The sequence below is a fragment of the Thunnus maccoyii genome, chromosome 16 (assembly GCF_910596095.1).
Source record: "Thunnus maccoyii chromosome 16, fThuMac1.1, whole genome shotgun sequence".
NCBI classification, from domain to species: Eukaryota; Metazoa; Chordata; class Actinopteri; order Scombriformes; family Scombridae; genus Thunnus; species Thunnus maccoyii.
In genome coordinates this window covers 7356998-7379300 of record NC_056548.1, presented here as the reverse complement: position 1 = coordinate 7379300, position 22303 = coordinate 7356998, and the positions used below count along the sequence as shown (strand labels likewise).

General features: G+C 40.9%; 1 protein-coding gene and 1 long non-coding RNA gene across 2 annotated transcripts; one reads left to right on the top strand and one right to left on the bottom strand.

The window, feature by feature from the left end:
- Positions 1-1940: 1940 nt before the first annotated feature.
- LOC121881153 lies at positions 1941-10618 on the bottom strand. Its single transcript, XR_006091707.1, has 3 exons — positions 10003-10618; positions 9471-9601; positions 1941-2019 (listed from the first exon to the last, which is right to left on the bottom strand). It is a non-coding gene; the product is annotated as an uncharacterized LOC121881153 (long non-coding RNA).
- map3k9 (mitogen-activated protein kinase kinase kinase 9) lies at positions 2018-21315 on the top strand. The gene is made up of 11 exons (XM_042388808.1): positions 2018-5714; positions 7064-7477; positions 10790-10970; positions 12884-13032; positions 13344-13519; positions 13613-13853; positions 15385-15507; positions 15662-15803; positions 15992-16104; positions 16555-17334; positions 18554-21315. Exons 1-11 carry the CDS (start codon positions 5324-5326, stop codon positions 19006-19008), a joined length of 3165 nt encoding a protein of 1054 aa, XP_042244742.1. The 5' UTR covers positions 2018-5323; the 3' UTR covers positions 19009-21315.
- Positions 21316-22303: the final 988 nt, after the last annotated feature.

The following is a 22303-nucleotide window of genomic DNA, read 5'->3' as shown; positions in this document are numbered from 1 at the left end:
GGCCTTTCAGAAAAAGTGAAACATGTTCTTCACATCCTCTATCCTTAAACAGTCAATTCAAATAAGAAAAAACTCCCGAAACTCCCTTTAACAGGGAGAAAAGAGACAAAACCTCAGAATCTCTCTGTCAGGACGGACAGACGTGCAATAGATGTTGTATGTACAGAATATAACAAGAAAGCAAAATTACAGAAATACAATGTGGACAAACACTTTAGACTGCAGCATTAGGTTGCTATTAGAAGTTGATACTTTTGTGATCTTAACTATGCTGAACAACACAAAAGCTCCTACAAAAACATTTACCAGCACAGTCGCTTACATCATCGTAACTTAGTTTCATCACTATAAAATTTTCTCTTCTGTCATTTCTCAAATGTTTATCTGTAATTTCTGAGGTTTAAAAACATCTACATCATTCAGCCTCCTCTATCCTGCTATTCTTACAGATGTCTCTGAACTCGCCTTGGCCCCCCGACTCGACTAGCTTCATTCTGTTAACGTGGTGAACCTGTGATGGTCTGGGGTTTATGGGAAATGTTGTTCATAACAGGCTGCTAAATTGTTAAATTAAAATATGAAATAATATTTCTAGATAAAAGTAACCAGTCAACATACTGTTGAGTGAAGTTATTTTCCAAGATCAAGTCATTTGTACCATTACAGATGTTAATGTGATTTTGTATTAGGTTTCTTCTTATAGGGAACAGAACCAATTAGTTCATGATTCACTTTGGTTCTCTCTAAAGTTGCCTATGAACATATCCAGTAGACTCTGAGCAACATTAACACTGATTTTGAGTTGTGTTTTTGTTCCCATGATAAATGTAGGTCCAATATTCACTCTCCTTTTAGCTTTCCAACAACTCCTGAGAACAATATGTGGCGCTTTAGCTGCTAGATGCTCAACTTTCTTCACCAGCTAGTTGCTCAGTTTGTGCGTCTACCATTTGGTGTTGGGCAGGTGGCTCGCAGTGTCAAATTCAAGTCAGCTTTATTTATACAGCCCAAAATTCCTACAGCAGGTTTTGTAGAGCTTTTTGAATGAAAACAGAGTTGGTGAGAGGAGCTTGCTGCCCAAAAACCAAAACAATGAGCTAAAAGAGCCTAAAAGGTTTTGTAAAGCTGAGGTTATCTGATAATTCTCTGTAGATTAATCACTACTATCAACACCTTTCACATTTGATTCATCATAAATATAAAAAAAATGTTGGCAAGGGCAGCTTTAAGCAAGTAAAATCTTTCTTTATGTGACATTATAGAAAATAAATGTGACTCCGTCCTCAGAAATGTTGGTGTTTTGTAGGCGATACTTTTAAAAATGACTCAAAATTTGACATGGTTTTTCCATAACAACATTTGCTTTTGGTTATTATGTAAAGAGTGTGTGTCAGTGATTCTCATTTTGGATCGAAACTCTTCAGTGAATAAGCAGTGATAAGAGCCAATGGTGTGGGCGTCACAGCAGCAGGTCCCTCCAGGATGAAGCTGAAAGTAGCCTGTTATTGGTATTGAATGCTGTTTAACACACGACTGGTGCTTTGTTTTTAAAACAAGAGAAAAAAAAAAAATTACACGTCCGAAACTCCCAAGAGCAGCAGAATATGTTTATTACCTAATTTGCATAAAGTGTATGTTAGTATATAATCAGTCAGTTCTTGGCTAATTTAAAAATCACCCAAGAGATTACCAAAGAGGTGGGATGCAACATCTGTTTAAAAAAAATAACAAAAAATAAAAACTAAACTTTGAAAAAAAAAGAAGAAAAAAAAAAGAAGTGACAGTGACACTGTATTTCCACAAGGGGGATGTCAATCTCCAGTCCCTGTGGTCGTTCCTTCTTCTGCTTAGCACTCCTCCTCCTCCTCCTCCTCCTCTTCCTCCTCCTCCTCCTCCTCAGTGTTCTTCCTTTGTGGTGAGCAGTGTTGTAAATACGTCTCGTGGCTGAATCGGATGCTCCTCTCCTGGCCCTGGACCACACCTGCTCACCTCAGTCTGTCTCTATCTCTCTATGTCTCTCTTACACACACACACACACACACAAAAACACACAGAGTAGAGCAATGGGTCCACTGCTGCACAAGAGGGTGGGCAGTTAGAGGGGCTGACTGTCCCCATTCAGAGGCAACACACAAAAAAAAAACCACATTATGTACATAATTTTCAGTGTATGTTTACATAGGCACAGTACAGGTGTCCTGGGAGGGAAAAAGCATGTCAACACCAACTTTCACATCTCATCTACAGGTTACCTGCAGTCGCTTCATCTGAGCCAGTGTCAGTGAAAGTGTGAAGTTATTTTTATTTTATTTTTTTTGGGTCACTGGAGCTCATTTTGTCACCCTTTTTTCCCCCCTTGTTAAAATCCTGCAACAGGAAATATTTTGTATATTTTGATTTCAGCAGGTATTCATGATGACAAGGAAGTGCCAGTGTTATAAAATTTTCTCTTTGCCTTTAGTGGCTACTTGTACTGTTTAGTTGGTTGTATTCTTGATTTTTATCTGCCGGGATGTTTCGAGCTGAACAGTGTGTGTTTGTGTGCTGTGCATGTTGCCGTGCTGAAGCCAGGCTGTGTGTCCTCTTCGCACTCCGTGTGCACAGGCGGGTTGTTGTTGTTGTTGGTCTTCACAAGGGCACGACGCTGAATTGGTTCTGTCATTTTTTTGTCTTAAAAAAATACATGTCTTAATTCTGTGAAAAAGAAAAATATATATATATTTATCATACACATCACTTCTCAAGGCACCAGTCTCTTTTTTTTTTTTTTCATTCTCAGTCTGCAGGATTGGAAGTAAAATATGACCATGATTGGACTTGTGGTTGATGATGTTTTAAGACACTGAGGAAAGCTTCACTGACGAGGTGAATACTGTTCTTTTAACTTTGTTTTTGTGTAACAGAAAAAAAAGAGGGGCACATTTTAATGGATGGGTATGTTTTCCTGGCCTGCAATGAGATGTCAAAAATAAAAAAAAAGCAAATTTCCAAAGTTGACGGTGTTTTGAGATCAACCCGTTTTTGTTCTTTTACTGTGGAATAAAAGCAGCTTTCTGGTTCATAAGCAAACGCTGGTTTTACTGATTTAAATCAAAGCTGTCGTTTTTTTAAATTCTGCCTGTGTGTTGACTTCAAGTTAACTCATGTAAGTATACATTTGTCACTGAGATAACTTTACATCAGACTTGATTATAGGGTTTTGAAAGGTGTTCACAAACAAATCATAATAATTCAACTCAAAACACAGTGAAAAAGCACAGGTGTGTCGTGTCGTCCCAGGCTGGACACGGACAGGATTCTGGACATTGACAGAATGAGAGATGCTTATTGGGAAATTAATTTTCTGTTTTTTTTGTCTTCCTTATATAAAGACAATGAAGCTCCATCTCATAAAATCCAGAAGCCAAGTTAAAGGATAGTTTTGTCCCATTGAAAAGATATTTATTCACTACAGTCCTGTGTTTGGGATCTTATACATTTATAACAGTAATCTCCATGTATGTTTCTTGCACTTCGCTGCATAAAAGCCTCCAGGTTGTGTTTAGTCAGATCACATTTTGCTGGCTCTGTCTCTGTGTTTTTTTTAAACACATGATGTTAAAGTAGCCAAGAGCAGGCTACAGAGGAACTGCTTTGTTTACATTTTGCAAACCACAGAATATTACAAATTTAGATTTTGACTCATTTTCTCTACTCACTTCTACTCACTTTTTTTTTTTCTTTTTTTTTTGAAGCAGCGGCTGTACAAGCTGCAGAAAAGCTACTTTTGGGAGTACAGTAGCTTTTTAAAAATTATATCCAGTGCTCTCAAATAAAAAAACAAAACAAAACCTTCAGCTGTCACCTGTATGGAAGCCCATTGCTGCTAGAAAAAGAAAAGCTTAGATGAAAAGTTAGTCATGATTTAAAAACAAAACAAACAAACATACAAAAAACACACTCGCAGTAGCTCAATATTGAAAAGAAATAGTAAATCAACATTTTGACTTATTACATCATAATTAAAAGGTAGCGAGTCAAACTTTTTAGCTCACAATTTTTGACTTAATAAGCCAAACTTTTAACTTTTTAGCTCATAATTGTTACTTAATACGCCAAAATTTCGACTTTTAATCTCATTTCACTTGATTTACCATGGTCATTTTTTATTTTTTTAAATCTTTTTTAATCATTATTATTATTCTGGCAGAAGTGGACTTCCGTATGCATGTCATCTTGTCTGCCCCCATTTCCCCAAATGTAATATTTACCACCTCTGTAATTATACATTGCCACCCACAAGCTTGGAGATTATATCCTGCATCAACACATGAATATAAACACTAGATGTGCAAACGGATCCTCGTGAAATGTGTCAGGAAATGAAGTGACAGTGGAGCCTTGATTGATGCTCGCTCTTGGTTGATTTCTCGCTCATACTCTTCTGCTCATTCCTCTTCACGCAGAATAAACATGTGAAATACTGTTATTGCATCTCCACTGTTTGTACAGTGTGTTTACCTGAAGCTGACCTCACACCTGCACTATATTCCTGATGTCTTACCACAAAACATTTAGGGTTTATTTTTCATTTTTCTATGAACAGGTTGGAATTTAATCAAGAAATTTGAGCATCTGTTTTAAACAAATGAGGGGAAATACTATTGATGGAGTTTCTATCACTCACACATAAACACACATTCTCATCACATCACTAAAGTTATGGCAATTGTTCATTTGATTGTTGTTTGTGTTGACTGTTTTCTACTCCTTGCTATGAGTTTTTATTTCAGGGAATTATGCATGTAATTTAACCTTAAGTTGAAATATTTTATTATGTTTTGTTTATTTGTTCTTCTTTTGGTTGGGGGTCAATAACTAAATAAAGGAGACAATTTGAAGAAAAAGAAAGGCTTCCTTGTTTGTGTTTGATTGGCATGGAGCAGGTTCACGCTATGATAAGGGTGACCAGCATTTGACGCTAAGAGGAGGGTGGGAAATAAACTGTTGCCGACGTGTCGGTGCACCAATAGGATGCCGGGGATGATTCGCACGTTGGCACAATTGGCTTAAAATAAAGACTACTGCGTCCGAGGAGTTTCAGCGGTGATTGGGTGTAGGATTGTGCATAGAAAATCACCAAGCTGACTTGTGTGTTTGATAGCAGCCATCGGTGAGTGAAAGGCAGACGATGCAGCAGAATGGTGCTTTCAGTTTACTGCAGTGTTTGTGTGCGGGATTAGCCGCTACTTAGCTTTGTGTGTGCAGACGCAGGAGCCAGCCAGCCAGCCGCGTCAGGTGGATGCGCCTGCAGTGATCCAGGTCGCCCCTATGGATCGCGTCCATGGATGTCTTCAAACCCGCTTTGGACAATAGTTTGAGTCCCAAGGCGAGCATTCCCTCATCGGAAGAAGCAGAGGCAGATGTTTTCCGCTGGCCGACACCGCAGAATGGCATCAGCGCCGCGCCGGATGCGGGACCCGCCGCGCCGGGCTTCTGGACCGCCGTGTTCGACTATGAGGCGACTGCGGACGACGAGCTCAGCCTGCGCAGGGGGGACCTGGTGGAGGTCCTGTCCAAGGACTCCCTGGTGTCGGGAGATGAGGGATGGTGGACCGGTATGATAGCAGACCGGGTTGGCATTTTCCCGTGTAATTATGTCAGCAAAGGGAATGGCATCCCGGAGGAAATACGGGACACCTCAGAGCAGCAGTACTCAGTGCCTCCTCTGCACCGTGAGTATCCCTATTGTGCTTCATGCCTGAGCAAATGAAATCAATGTGCTATCACTAAAACAGAGCACAGGGCTGTGGTGTCTTTCCTTGTCTTTTGTTAGAAGGCCAGAGAAAGCCACGTTGAGAGTGCTGTGTCATGGTAGGCGCAGTGCACTCCTGTTGGCCTAGAAAGAGAAGCATCCTCACAGCGGGCCAGCTTCAGGACCATTATTCATCACACTGCCTGTCAAACAAACAGCCAGCTGCGGTCAGTGATGCACCCCGCCTCGCTGCTCAAATTACAATGCACAATGTGCGCCGCATCCTCAGCAGAGAGAATGAATGATCAGAACTGGACACGTACCTACAAGTGCTATACATGCAATATTATCATTAGATGTAGTAAGACATGCATTGGCTTGGTATGCATGTATTTTTATGGTGACTGGTAGTGTTTGCACCGAATTTGTGCTGCAAGATAGGAAAGAAATGTGTGCATCTGTTAAATTGTGCTTGCAGATAATAAAGCTTCTGCAGCTAAATGTGCAGCCAAGGCCTCACTAAGATAATGTAAGCAGAATCAGGCTATTGGACTGCACTGTGGAGCGAAAAGTGAAAGCACGCTTCCTTCTTATTTATATTTGGGCCGCGTGCCAAAAGGATGCTCTAAAACCTGTTTTCCCCCACTGATCACTACAAATGTTACTTACTTTGGTTTGAGCATAAACAGGGTAGTAGAACTTAATTGCAGCATTTAAGACCTTAAGACCCAGATCAATCAGATCCCACTTCTTTGGGTGGAATACACCGTCTCGGCTGTCTTTGTTGGCTGTCTCAGTCTTTGTTAGCTTTCATCTGTTCATACTCAGAGGCAGCTGGCCTACTTTCACGTACCATCCCACCTGAAATATTCATCAAGGTCAGTCTGCTTAGTAGAGTGTTAGGAATCCACAACTACACAAATTTACAGCCAGAGCCCACAACGCAGACAAAGAGGCTCCTGTTCACATCATCACACACCTTTTAACTTTTAACACTCAGCGGGAAGCGTCGTCATCTTTTCAACCCGTCCTTCCTTCTTTGCTTCTCCCCGAACATCCGAGCCAGATTTCAGGACAGATGCTCACCCTTGTGTAATAGCAGGAGGAATAGTTCCACCAGATGTATTTGGGGCAGCAGTGTGGCTTAGTGTTCTGAGAAAGCATCCTTCAAATAAATGACCTGGTTTTGAAATCCTTGTTAGCATTTCCCTTGCTGAGGAGTAAAACGGTGAATCCCTACCAGCTCCAGATGGGTTGACCCTGACCGATGTCCTTGGATGATTTCTTTGTCCCTCTAAGTCTCAACTTTGTCTTTATCTTTTCCTGCAGTCCTGGAGATTGATTTCTCAGAGCTGACTCTTGAGGAAATCATCGGGGTGGGCGGTTTTGGAAAAGTCTACCGTGCCATATGGCGGGGCTCAGAGGTGGCGGTGAAAGCAGCGCGACGAGACCCTGACGAGGACCCGGACCAGACTCTAGAGAGCGTCCGTCAAGAGGCGAAGCTCTTTGCCATGCTCAACCATCCCAACATCATGGGGCTGCTGGGGGTTTGTCTACAAGAGCCCAACCTGTGCCTGGTCATGGAGTTCGCTCGGGGCGGCCCCCTCAACCGGGCCCTCGCGGGGAAACGAATCCCTCCGTGCACGCTGGTGGATTGGGCCGTGCAGATCGCCCGGGGCATGCACTACCTCCACAGCCAGGCCATCGTCCCCATTATTCACCGGGACCTCAAGTCCAGCAACAGTAAGATTCCCTCTTTTTATGTTATTGCTGTCACATGGTTATAGTGTTTTCTGCAGTGTAAGAAAAACTTTTATCTCAGTTTTAGCTTGTTGCAAAATGATTATCTGATTAATGAATTATAGAGTTGCAATGTAGGGCTGCAGCTAACAATTACTTTCATTATCGATTCATTTGTTTATTATTTTATCAGTGAATTGATTCATTGTTTGGTCTATAAAATGTCAGAATATAGTGACAAATACCTGTCACAGTTACCTTAATCCTAAGGTCACATCCTCAGATTACTTGTTTTGTCTGATCGACAGTATAAAACCAACCGATATTCAATTTGCAACAATATAAACAAAGAAAAGCAGCAAATCCTCACATTGGAGAAGCTGAAACCAGAGAATGTTTTCCTTGAGAAATGGCTTAAATGATTAATTGATTATCAAAGTAGTTGCTGATTAATTTCCTGTTGATCAAATTGTTTCATCTCTAGTTGCAAATCTTTCTCTATTTTACATCATTGTAGATTTATTCTGGTTGTTTAGTCAGACATAAACAAGCTATTTAGCAACACCAGTCTGGTCTCTAGCAATTTCTCATGGCCATGATAAACTGATTGATCAATAATAACAATAATTGTCATTTCCAGCCCTAATCATTAGTGTCCTTAGTGTGTTTTTTGCGCTACTGACACTACAGTAAGTGACTAAGGACCTTAATCGACTCTATCAGGAATCACAGATTTGCCATATCATCATATCATCAGGTCTGTGGTATCCTGTAATGGACCATAATATAATTATAGATGCTTATAAGCATCTCTTCTGTCTTTGAACACAAGTGCTTTTCTGTAGTGTGAAGCAGGATGAAAAGCCAGTAATGACAGGATCTTGAGAGGGAATGACTGTTTCACTGGTATCAATCTCTTAAAAAAAATCTTGCTGTTAAAATATTGTATGAAATCAATTTTAAATTGATAATAATATATTACACTATGGTCAGTACATGCTAAAGTAGTTGTGATTTGCTGCAATAATAATTTGTTTGGCCATTAGAGCAGAAAGGAAAAGTAGTTTGTATGTATGTTTGTGGAGCAATCGTAATCTTGCATTTTACCCTACTGGATCCCCTAAATCCCAAGCCTATTACCGAGGATTTGCCCAATGCTCTGCCCCAGCCTCCCTATTGGAGGTTACGGCGATATATACAACCGGCTTCTTGCCTGTGATTGGCCCGTTCTCCAGTGATCAGCTCAACCTCATCACTTCCAGTAGGCTGTGTTAAGTGTTAAGTCAGTGTAACTAGTTGCCATCCAGGGCTCTGTGGGGAAAACCCATGTCCTCTTCACACAGCGGGACAGTATGCCAACTGTCCTCCATTCCTGGCTCACGACCCCGTAGTTTGTTTCCAAAATTTTCCCCCAGCAGTGAAAGCGTTGACATCTTTTCATGTCGATTTGAGTTCACATCCTTTTGTATTTGTCTACTTTTACAAGCTGGGTTCCAAGTTCCAAATATATTTTACAGAAACTAGGACATATTTCAAATCTCTTTTACTTTTTTTGGTTAATTATCAGCAAACATTATCATACATATTATTTTCAACAGATATGATGTTCATATAAATGTTAATAAACAAGAACTTACCAACTTATAGGAATAGTTTGACATTTACTTGGATAAGAAGGTCGATCCAGTGCTTATATCTGTCTGTTAAAATCCAACTGAAATTAAACTGCTTTTTTTATTGTCTGCTCTAGCATACATATCTGCTCTGCAATCTCCCATCCTGTGCTCTACTTTTAGAAAAAAAATCAGAAACCAAAATATAGAAATGTATATTTTTAGATCTTATTAAGGGCGTCCTCTAGTTTTGTGTTAACAGGATGATGGAGAACAGTTAGTTATCCATCTACGAAGATGGAGAACTTGTTTCCAGTCAGTTAGCGGGCTAGATGACTGATTAGCTGCTCAGCTGCAGCACATTAAACAGCATGTAAACATACCTGCAAATGTCACTTCAGTCCACTTAGATGCTGGTTGGGGTTCTTACTCTTGAATACTCCTGCTGACAACACACTGTCTGCCAGTGACATGTAGCTACAGCACAGTGTCTCATCACACTGATGCAATCCAGCTGAAACAAAAAGGAGCATCTCTGATATTTTCCACTTTTCTTCCTTAATAATAGAAAAATATTACCAATAGATTTAAAAAAGGGATGACAGACCAACATTGCCATCCACAGAGTGTGGCTAAAAACAAAATTTCTAACTCATTCACTAATTTCTCATTTAATTAATTTCAATCATGATCAATTAATCTAGAGCGGTTTTGTTTTGTATCTCTAAAAAAAAATCTCATCTCCACCCTTTCAACTGTCTCTGACTCCCTCCCTTTCACATAACATGCCATTTGGTAGATGCTCTTTTGCAAAAAGCACTATGCATTACGGTGAGTGCATACATTTGGAGCATGATATTGGCCCCTGGGGGGGGGGGGGGGGGGGGGATCGGCTGTGTTTATTTCATGTACTACCTCTCGAGCTACACAGGAGCAGGATTTCCTTAAGCCACATGTTTGGGTTTTTAGCTTCTTTTGGAAACTGCCTCTGTAGCATTAGAGCTACATGAGCAGCAGATGAAGGGGCGCTTGATGTGCACCGCAGCCTGTAGACACACCCTCTCCACTGGGCACAGCCACAGCAGATGGCCTGGCATTGTGGAGCTGAATGGGGGAGAGTGAGCATGTGGTTAGGAGAAGCACTGCTTTGCTTTAGCTTGTCAGGGAATGGGTTGTTTTTTAGTGCCTATTAGAGCAAATGGGCGTGTCGTAACGGTCTATTTTTGTAGTTTAACTGTAGTATCAGTGTTTGAGATGTTCCCTCATAAAAATACTAGTGAGATCGTTAGCATTGATCAAAGTCTGTGTTTTTCGTCTCTGCTTTCCTCTGTTGTAGTGTCTCACTGTTTCTTGGTTTCTCTGTTTGTTCTCTCTTTTTCTCTACTCTGCTTTTATCCTTCCAATCCTTTCATCATGGCCTCCCTCCAACCGCACCCTGTTATGTTCATCCATCATGTATCTAATTTTTGCACATGCATTGTTGTTTTTTTATCGTGTTCCTCATTGTGCTGCTGCTGAAACCTTTTACTTTGCCATCAACCCACCTGCCAATCTGCACGAATCCCTCTCCCCTCACTGCCCCCCTCCCCTCCCCTCATATCCTCCAAAAAACGCCTTTCCATCCTCCAATCGAAATCCCCTCATCACTTCCCGCTCTACCATGACCGTCCCCCTCCTGGATGACCCGTATATCCGCCTCCAGTCCTGATCCTTGAGAGGGTTGAGATGGAAGACCTCAGCAACAAGACCCTGAAGATCACCGACTTTGGCCTGGCTCGAGAGTGGCACCGCACCACCAAGATGAGCGCAGCTGGCACTTACGCCTGGATGGCTCCCGAAGTCATCCGCTCGTCCACGTTCTCCAAGGGTAGCGACGTTTGGAGGTGGGCAGAGGAGGAATTTATGCAGCCGTCATACCGCATCCAAGTTGTAACAGCAATCTGACAACGGAGCCAGGAAGAGAAACAGTTTATCCACCATGCACCAAAAAAAAAAAAAAAAAAAAGTTCAGCTCTGGCAGCAGTTGCCATAGTAACAGAGCACATACTGACACATGGGAACAAAATATAGTGTTTATGAGATGGGTACAAAACTGGAGAAGACTAAAAAGTATGTAGAACTAAAAATATACATTCAAAATTAACTTTATGGACTCATGCAGCATGAAAAGTCATTACAGAGGATCTTGTGCGCTTCACTTTAACATTGACTCAACACAGTCAGATACAATGCAGTTTTCATGCATGTTGTTTGTCTCTTTCGAGATTCAAAGGCTGTATTTGTCAAAAGCTCCTACAGGTGGCATACTCTTCTTGAGGCTATAATATAATATATTAGATTTAAAGTAAAAATTAAGAAATAGAAAATAAGAAAAAGAAATAACTATATTAGGGATACATATTCAAAGATTTAAAAAGTAATAAAAGCATTAAAATACTGAGGTGTTTAATAGCCTGGTGTGCAGGTGGGGTGTTCAGTTTTTCGTATATAAAAATGTAAAATGTTCCTATGCTACAGTTGTAAGGCACTCTATTACATGTATGCAAATATTCAGGTTACTCAGATTTGATGTGATCATAGAGATTTTATATGTTAAAGATTTGCTCATTTGTTATTACTGCAGATGCTTTAGACAAGTTAAGAACACTGGAGCCAAACAGCCTTTACTCTGCATATGAACCACATGTGCTAATAATATATTGAGCAATTTTATATGTAATCATTTGGACAGTCTTGCTGTAAGATCACAGTAAAGCTCAGCTTGAATGTACGATTCATTTTCACAATGCAATGATGCTACAAGATTAATAATTTGTCTGCTTGAGTGCCATGCGTCATTCTCATTGTCATTCTGTGCCAGTCTGCCATTTTGCAGCAGCGTTAACTGTCCGGCTCAGCTATCCCCGACTGAATGTGGGGTTTTCTCCTAAAACAGGATTAAAGTGTGATCAGTATGAGAGCCAAGAGAAGGCAGCGAGTATTATAACCGCAATGATAGAAAGACAAACGTCTCCTAGAGTGCCAGCTGGGGAGGGGATTACTCTGGCTCTTTAATCAATACTTGTATGAAGGTGTAGAATAAACTTTGCTAAATTATTTTAATAGTTTGTAATTACCATATTAGTGGAGTTTCCATAAGATAACACAATTGGCACCAGGAGGTATAGACAGTCACATTAGAGGATCTGAAAGTTTAATTTGTGTAGATGATAAGAGTTATTTCCAAATGCAGGTGTGTTAACAGCCATAATCTACCTGCCACGATAGAATAACACACCATACACAATCTGTAACACTCATTAACTTCATATTTGTTTGATTTGTTGGTCATTTACCTGCAGCTCATCAATGTGTGTTCTTGACATTAGTCACATGGATCTGTCAGCTGCTGCGCTACTCTGTTGACATTTCTCTATTTTTATTTTGAACTTTTCTGTCTCACATCAGTATTTACATTAAATAGAGTGTAAAATAGTGCCGTTCTAATCCCTTTTTGACATTAATTCAAATAAAGTAGGTTTACTGAACATTCACACTCTCTTACAGCAAACATCCTGCTTGACATTCATATATTCATACACACATTTATCTTTATAACCAGATTGTTAGAAACGATGCTGTAAGTGACTTTGCGCTTATATCAAGCTCCTTATCTCCGGAGGATTTTGTAGCATTAACGGTGTAAAACTTAATAGGAGCACATTATGTGAAGGTCTATATCTGAAGTGTATTTATGAAAATTCAGAGATAAACTCATGACCTTTTTGTTTTCTCTTGTTTTTTCTTTTCAATGAAGTTACGGCGTACTGTTGTGGGAGCTGCTGACGGGAGAGGTTCCGTTTCGGGGTATCGACGGTCTCGCAGTGGCTTACGGAGTGGCAATGAACAAGCTGGCTTTGCCCATTCCCACGACTTGTCCTGAGCCATTTGCACGTCTTATGGAGGGTAAGACAGAAAATTATATATATTTCCTGCTCAGTAGCAGTTATTATCCTCCACATTATGTACAAGTTATCATTATTATTGTTGCAGGACTGTTTCCAAGAGAAAAATATGTATTATTATTGCATTTATTATTAAAAATGGGATGAATAACCATGAGATTCACATGTGAAATATAATAGAGAAGCATCAAATAAACAAACAGAATACATCATCTCATTATCACTGGAAACATTTTGAAGGGCAAAAATGATTTTTTGCCTGCAGCACCCTTTGCCAAAGTTGTTGAGTCTGTTTTTCATCTTTTGCCAAAGACTGCTGGAGCCCAGACTCTCACTTCCGGCCGCACTTCACAACTATTTTAGACCAGCTGACCGCCATCGAGGAGTCAGGCTTTTTTGAGATGCCAGCAGAGTCCTTCCACTCTCTGCAGGATGACTGGAAACTGGAAATACAGGATATGTTTGATCAACTGAGGACCAAGGAGAAGGTAAAGAGGGGAGGTTTTATGGCTGGGATTTGTGTTCTGCTATTTAATAAGTGTCATTGGTTATTTCACCTCTTCATTTCGGGTCCCCCTCAGGAGCTGCGATCGTGGGAGGAAGAGCTGACCCAAGCGGCGCTGCAGCAGAAGTGCCAGGAGGAGGCGTTAAGGAGGCGCGAGCAGGAATTAGCGGAGCGGGAGATCCACATCCTAGAGAGAGAGCTCAACATCATGATTCACCAGCTCTACCAGGAAAAGCCTCACGTGGAGAGCAGACAGGGCAAGTTCCGACGCAACCGCCTAAAACTCAAGGACGGGAACAGGATCAGCTTGCCTTCAGGTACCGCAAACAAACTGTTGTGCTGCAGAGTCCGTCAAAGGATGTGAGCTTTCACGTTGAGTTAGTCAGATGTAAGATATCGTGTCTTTTCTTGATGCTAAAGACATTACAGTTAGTAGATACATTTTTCTAGACTCTTTACACAGCATGCCACTCCCTGCTTGACCCATTATTTTCATATTACTTATTATTTTTCCCCAATATATTGTCACATCATCAATATCACGGAAATGATTGAAAAATATTGTTACGTTTGGTCTTTACATTATCGTCAAGCTCTTTAAGTACATTAAGTTTTCACCCACCACACTTGTCACTCATGTTATACAGGAAAAAATATAATGTGTTTGACACATTTAGCTTTGTTGTGTCTAGAGCTGCAATGATTAGTCGATGAATTGATTAGTCAATCCACCGAAAATTGATTGGTAACTATTATGATAATCGATTTGTTTTGAATCATTTTTTAAGAAAAAATGTTAAAATTCTCTGGCTCCAGTTTCTTAAATGTAAATATTTTCTGATCTCTTCAGTCCTCTGACAGTAAACTGAATATGAAAAAAACAGATATTTTAGTTTGCATCTTGGGATTTAGTGAAATGGTGACATTTTTCACCATTTTTTATCAAACAACTAATTGATTAATCAATAAAATAATTGACAGATTACTTGATTAATCATTGGTAGTTGCAGCCCTAGTTGTGTCTTTTCATCCTGATTGCTATTGCCATGACTTGTTACACTGGAGACTTCTGCATTAACATACAAAGTCACTTACAATAATGTATAATGTATAATTCAGTCAGGAACACTCTCGTCATAGTTTAAACCATTTATTGCAACAAATGGAAATACAATTTTACTTGGTGCTGACGGCTCTGCTCTAAGATACTCCCCGGATTAGACGAGCAGCATGCTAAGCTAAACCAGGGAGCGCAATGCAGAACCCCCCCCCCCCCCCGGGGTATACAGGAGTGGGCCCAAAGCAAGATATTTGAATTCCAGACTACCTTCGAGCAATGTTAAGAATCTTAACCAAAAAGGTGGAGGTAAAGCTTTGCCAGCAGCAGCGTAGTGTGGCAGCAGTGGTGTAGCAGGGATCAGTGTATGAGGGAGTCATATTTAAATGGACAGCCTTGTTGAGAGAATGACTGTGATTGGTGTGTGACTGATTACAGCTGGTTCATATGACGTACAAGTCCTGCATGAACTAACGCAGTGCTTCATTTATTGGTATTTTACTGCCAAGTTACATAGCAGCTTGAAAATGCTCAGTGTTGGTTAGCTTAGATCTGTGAACATTTGATTCCTTGTTCTTAACTAATCTTCGTTGGAAGCTCAAACAAAGGAAAAAAGGAGGGGTGCCATTAAATGCAGAAAAGTGTGAAAATTAAAAATGCAAAATTTGTGTGCAAATACAGGTGTATAAAGGTACAGTACAGCTACTCTGGATTGCATTGCGTCTCAAGCTTTGGCGCTCTTCCTCAGGCCGCATCGAAGCTAATACGTGTTTTTTGAATTCTTTATTTAGATTTTCAGCACAAAATCACAGTGCAGGCGTCGCCCTCTCATGATCGGCGCAGGAGTTTGCTCAGCAGCAGTTCCAGCCCTCCGAACAGTCCACAGATGCTGCCCCGCCTAAGAGCCATACAGCGTAAGAACCATAAGCATCTTATTATTACCGTTGAGCACATAATTTGTGCCATCTTTCAAGATTGTTAATTCATTATAAACTATTTAATGTTAATGTTGAAACCCTTGCTATCACTTCTCTTAATGTGTTCCTTTTAAAACGTCTCGTTGTGCAGTCACTCCAGCGGAAGGGTGTACAGCCTGGGGTCGCTGCACAGGGTTTCAGCAGGATGAAGAGGAAATGGAGAGGAAGGGGTCCAGGAAGAAGGGCAGATCTCGCGGGGGTGGCCCTCACAGGGAGCACAGTGCTGATGCGAGGTGAGGGGACTGAAGCAAGGATCTACCTCAACTCAGTTAATTGGGATTTTTACTCTAGAAACAGTGCTTAACCGCCAAGTAACATACAGTATGTTTTAAAATGTTGTTTTTAAATACAACAAGTCATATATTAAACAACATTTGTGCCTGTTTTTCATTATTTTGTCTTTATCTTTTCTTTCTGACAGTGTGAAACCTCCCCATGAGGGGAGCAGGCAGCGGTCCTGCAGCGCCCCGAACCTTCGCAGATCCCCAAGACACAGTCCAGCAGTGCCTGGAGTGCCAAGCCTGGTGGAGATGGGTAAGCAGAACCACCTCAGCAGGTTTATTTTGTCAGGCATATGAACACTCAGCATGATAATAAAGAGAACAGCTGTAACGTAAAGGTTAAAATAGGGGCAGACTGGCAGGGAAAACATGGAAGAGAAAAGTGAGTGACTAAGATATTTCACTCCCACATTGCTCTTAGTGGTTAAGCTGGGAAATTCACAGATGTCCATGTTTGCAACTGTATGAATGTAAACAGGCTGTTGCTGAAAAAGGTTCATGCACACTCAGCAAACCATGTGTGGAGGGATGGAATTCAAGTAACAATGTCACAGTAGGCCTCAAGCTGCTTCATGTTTTTGAGGGATGAACAATGCAGCATGAACTGTGTGTATGCAGTTGTGTTTTACATGTATTTGTTTCAGTTTACAAGATTTATAAGACAACCACAGTGATATTAGCCTGTAAATGATGCTGTTTTCAGAAAATGAGGACTGCTGCTTCACTACTGAGCCAGGAGCAGCCTCTGGTCAGTCCTACCTCTGCATCCCCTTCCACAAAGAGGGCCACACAGCTGCTGCTGCTGCTGATGGTGAAGATGGAGATGAGTACTGCCCCAGCGGCCAGGTACCGGCAACACCGCCGTGCAGGAAAAGCCCAGGAGGTGGTCGGCGCTCTGAGCTGGTCCTGCTGGGCTGCGGAGCTCTGCTGGCAGCCGTCGGACTGGGCTGCAACCTGCTAACTTTGGCTCAACCGGAAGAGAGCATCAAAACACGATGGGAGAGCTTCTTCCACAGAACGGGGGGCCAAAGGCGGAGCACCAGCCCCACAACTCGCAGACTGTTCAGGCGGGAAAGCCCATTGAAACCCTCAGTACCCTCATTACCTGAGCGAGGTTTGCCCTCCTCTTATACGCTGCTGTCCTTATCATCAGTGTCAGACTGCAACTCCACCCGCTCACTGCTGCGCCCTGACAGCGAAGAGTTGTTAGTCTGTCGCCCTGCTTCCCCGCCCGCACAGCATCCCGTCCCACCTCCTGTCCTGAGGCATCATGGCGTCCAAACCCCAGTCAACCCACTGGTCAACACCCACCTTGAGAGCTTCAAGCGTAACCCCCGCCAGTCTCTCACGCCCACACACATACCCTCCGCCACAAGTTCGTCACGTAGCTTGCGTCGAACGCCGTCAGACGGAGCCATCAAGAAGAGCAGCCCTCCTCATAATCTTGAACCACTGCCAGAAAAGAAAGCACTGGAGAACACAGGTAATGTCTTTTTTTAAACCTTTTGTTATGGGGTTTTGCAGGATTATATTTGTATCAAAGACAAATATAATTGCCATTTATAATGTTCCATCAACGGACAAAAGTAACATCTTGAATGTGTCTCTTTAATATCCTAGATATATAGTTGCATTGCATTTGAATTGTGGGTTTTGATTCTTATTATGACCTGCTAAGGGACTGCAGATGAAAATGAGCTTTAAGCTAACTCTGGTATAGAAAATGGTACCATTTATGTTTAATATTTTACATGCTCACTTATATTATTAAACATTTTAAACATCACATTAAACATTTTAATGTTCACAGTTTAATTTTCAGGGTGAAACAGTAACAAAGAAAACCAAAACTCTCTAATGACCCAAATGGTTTAGTGTTTGGTGGCAAAACACTCAAATATTCAGCCCTTAACAAAAAAGAAGAGATAATGTATCAAGGCCAAGGGTTTACAGATATGCTAGCAGCTCTATGCTTTGAGCTAAAAGCTAACATCAGCATGCTAACACGCTCACAATGACAATGACAATGCTAATATGCTGATGTTTAGCAGGTATAATGTGAAACCATATTCACCATTTTAATTTAGCATGTTAGCATGCTAACATTTGCTTATTAGCACCTGAGACTGACAGATATGTCATTAGTTTTGCAGGTATTTGGCCATACACTTTTGGTATTTTGGCCTGATGATGGCACTAGATGAAAAGTGCACCAAAGTTATCACAAATCATTCTGGGGAGGACATGATTTTCTGTAGCAAATTTCATAGCAATCCATCCAATATTGAGACATTTTGTTCAAAACTACAAATGTCAATCTCATGATGGCATCTGTAAAAAAAAAATAAAAAAAAAGCATCTGTAAACAATGCCACAGCGAGACATCCAGTAGTTTCTGAGATATTTCACTGTGGACCAAAGTGGCGGACTGACTGACATTGCCATCCTTACTGCCACACTGCTAACATGGCTAAAAAATAACTTAAATGTAGCCGTGTCTTTTATTGCTGTGAGAAGAGCGAAGCCTCCGTCACTTTGCAGTGGACAACATTATTGACAAATACCCATTAATTACTTAAATGTTTACACTGGCATGAAAACAGCCAACCAAACTATTGGTCTTATCTAGTGAAATTTAGTCTGGAATTATTAAATCATCAGTTTGTGCCTAATTGTCCTCTTTCTTACTCCTTTTGCAACAGGTGGTTTTAGAGGACTAAAAGAAGACTTTTCTGAAGTTCCCCGGCTCCCAGATCCAAATGTGGTGTTCCCCCCAACACCCCGACGTCGCTGTGCCCCTGAACGCCCCAAAACTCTAGACTTTGTAGCTCGGCCTCGGCCTTCACCACGAGCACGCTGTGACGTGTTTTGGGGGGAAGCGAAGCCTCGGGGAAACGGACAGACTCTAGGTAATGGTGAATCCCCGGCCCACACCTCCAGCACAGAGACTCCACCCACTGTAGAGTTTGGGAGAGACCCTGCAGTGCTGCCCACCCCCATGGAGGCCCCGACACCTTACTCCCCCCGCAGGAACGAAAACCTGTTGGATCAGCTGGACGAGGGACAGTGCCGGGACGGAACCATCCCCCTCTGCAGACCGGAAATCAGCTTTCCCAAAGACTCACCTTATCGCTACAGACCTGGATTCTGGTCCTAGCTTTGTCCCATGTGCATACAGCCTCAGCCCTTCACTGGTCCAACACAAGGAGGGGAGTGTCCCTGGTATAAGCCTTTGGATTGTTAAAGGTGTGGGTCAATCAGTACTTACAAATTGTTCTCTGAAACTGTTTTAAGCTTTAATCAGTACTTGAATGGAGGTGGTTCAACTTTGCCCATCTACAGTATTGTCACCTAAATCACAGGAAGACATGCAAAATTGACTTTCATGTACTTGCTGTGAATACTTTACCTCTCTGTGTTGCCATTTGTGGTAAAAATCCTCCAATTTGGCATCTAAAAACTGCTAAAACAAACCTCGGAAATTATTTTAAAATATGACTTGACCCAGGCGTGGTTAAGAAACGAATAATAATCTTTTAGCTTTGATTCCTCTCACCTACAGAAACCCTGTCATTTAAGATGTTCCCCTGGGGAATAAATAGATGTAATGGTTCGACTGTAATCGTATGTGTTATGAAGAAAAGCATTGACAGTATCACAAAGCTTTACATACTTTTCTTAATTTCAAGCTTGAGTTGAAGATTGTGCATTTAATGAAGTGCACTTTTGGAAAGCATCATGAATGTAAAGCTTCAGGTTTTTTTCCATTGTCAAAAAAAAACAACAAAAAAAACAAAACGATTTACACGCTGTCTCTGATTTTTTTGTAATTCGTCTGCAAAAGCATTGTGTTATTTGAATGCATCTGTGTATCTCATTCTCCTGTGCTAGTGGCTGGATGCATTCCTGTTTTTGTACTGAGAACCTGTCATCACCAATCACCTCTACAGAGAAATATTCCGGGGACGGGGGACGCTGTTGTATAATATGAGCACTGTTTTGCATAATCAGCCCACAGTCTCGAAACAGTGCCAGTACAATGATGTCTGACATCGTTTCGAGCTCTGTACGATGATCTGTACCATAAAGAAGAATGTCACTACTGCTTGACTCGGACTGGGTTTGAATTGGGATCGATTGTTTTCCCCCGTCAGAGCAGCTCGTTCGGATCCCGACCCACCACAGTTGAGAAACAAATTCTCAAACAAAACAAAAAAAGGGAACTTTGTATTTGTAACTCTGTAAATTGTCTGCCTCATAAATTGTTGATCAAGATGGAATGAGGGATGTATGTCTTAGGTGATGTAAGCGACAAAGTGCATGAGTTTTGAATGGCAAACACGTGAAGCAGGCCCTGGTGGCATGTGGAAGTTCATTCCTGATTATGATTTGTATTTCTATTTATTTATTTAATGTTATTTATTCTTTAATTTATCTGATGGTTTTATTTTTTTAATTTTATTGCATTTGCCTTGATTTTTTTGACACTGTTTACTGCAGTTCATGAGAGTTTAATGTGGCTTCCGACAAAATGCGTTCATTTATTTTTTTGTCCTCGTGTTTATTTCATGGTTTTGTTTTGTTTTTGTTTTTTTCTGTTTCAGAGCATTTTAAATTATCTTCAGGTTTTGTTTTGGGTTTGTTTGTTTCTTTTTTTGGTTTTCCATCTGCTTTCATAAGGGTACAGGTAGTTTCAATCCAACTCGGGAACTGCAGTTGAAACAAACAGATTAATCAATAATGAAAATAGTCATTAATTGCAGGTCTAATTTATAATAACAGTCAACTGGTTTGTGCACATTGCTTACATTTTGTTTCCACATTTTACATGCATTTGTCTCGGCCAGACTGAGGTTAAATATTATTTTCAAGTAATTTTTACTGTTTATTTTCACCTGCTAGACAGTACAATTCACAATATTAGGAAATATTTAAAGGGGAAATTACTGCTGTCAGAGTTGGTAAATGAACTATCAACATAGCAGGTAAAAACGAAGAATTATTTGAAAATAATAAATAGAAACACTATCTGACTCGGGTCTTAATGCCTGTTCCTCTCAGTTCTTTTTCAAATATCAAGTGGCCTCTCAGCCTGGAGTACTGCATCCACTGAGACTTGATCTCTCTTTAACCGAAGAGTGACCTGATGTTCATGCAAATGTGAATGCTTTCTGCCTGAGGACTGTGCGGAATGTGATCATGCTCGATGTACACGGTATCTCAACTAAGGGTGATAGTTGAAGGTATAGCCAAGGTGTCATTATCTGTTTGAAATGTTACCACGAATAAGCTGATCTTACTGTCGCTGATGGACATTGTTTCAGGTTGGAAACAATACTGTTATTGACTGACTTGTATTTGCACTGGAACACACTGATTTGAGTAAAATCATAGTAAACAATCCAACCAGATCGCCATTTCTTCTCTGTCCTCATTGAATTAAAGGGTATTAAAGTGTCTGTAATCAATATAACAATGCATCAAATGACTAAGTGTAATGTGACAAAGTCCTCATACCCTCTTTCAGCTCATTATTTTGATTATCCAGCCTACAAGTTCACTGATTAGGGTTCACTCCCACTCTCTCACAGCTGTTTTCAGCTAAATAGCTCTGATTAACACAGTGAACTACCTGCCCAGCACTTTGCCCCAGTTTGTGCCTCTAATGTATTAGCAAAATGTTAACGATCTGTTTCTCCAAAAGGTAATTACCCGGCGATATTTGACTCAGACTCAGAAGACTTTATTTATCCCAGAAGGGCGATTCAGTTATACAGTTTACCCAGTCCACATGGGAGAAAAAACAAGCTTAAAAGCAAGCAGTAACATGTCAGAGACAGCAAGTAAACACATGGTTACAAGGAGCAAGAGAAGCAAACACATCCTGGCACCCTGAATATGCAGTCTTACACGAGAAACCAGGCGAAAAGCAAACAAACACAAACAATTCACGCAAGTTCAAAGGAATGAAGCAATCAAGCATTCTGAAAAAATATGAAAAAGGTCAGCTGAAAACACTTAACCACCATTCTGAAGTTATTTCCACAAAGACCATCCGGATGAGAAAATATTTTTTTCTGCTGCACGATAAAAAAAAACTATATTAAAGCCCCCTCTCCTCTCAGAAATGTGCTTTGCTTATTTGTATTTATCTTGGATGTTTGAGCTTCACTGTGCAGAATGATGTATGTGCTGTTTGACGCTAGAAGGCTGTTTTCACATTCATACGCTGAAAGTCGAAAGTTTCTCTGTGCTCGTTGAAAATCCAAGTTTAAGGTGCGTACCTACAGACATGATTTGTGACATCACAACTAGTTTGGAAGCCAATCCAAAGTATGAAGCTTCACAAGTGTGACGTGGAAACGTTGAGCCTCCGGAAAACATACAATGTGGAATTGATCTCAGTGAAGTCAGAGACATCTTGCATCCAGCAGTTAAACTTTTAAAATGAA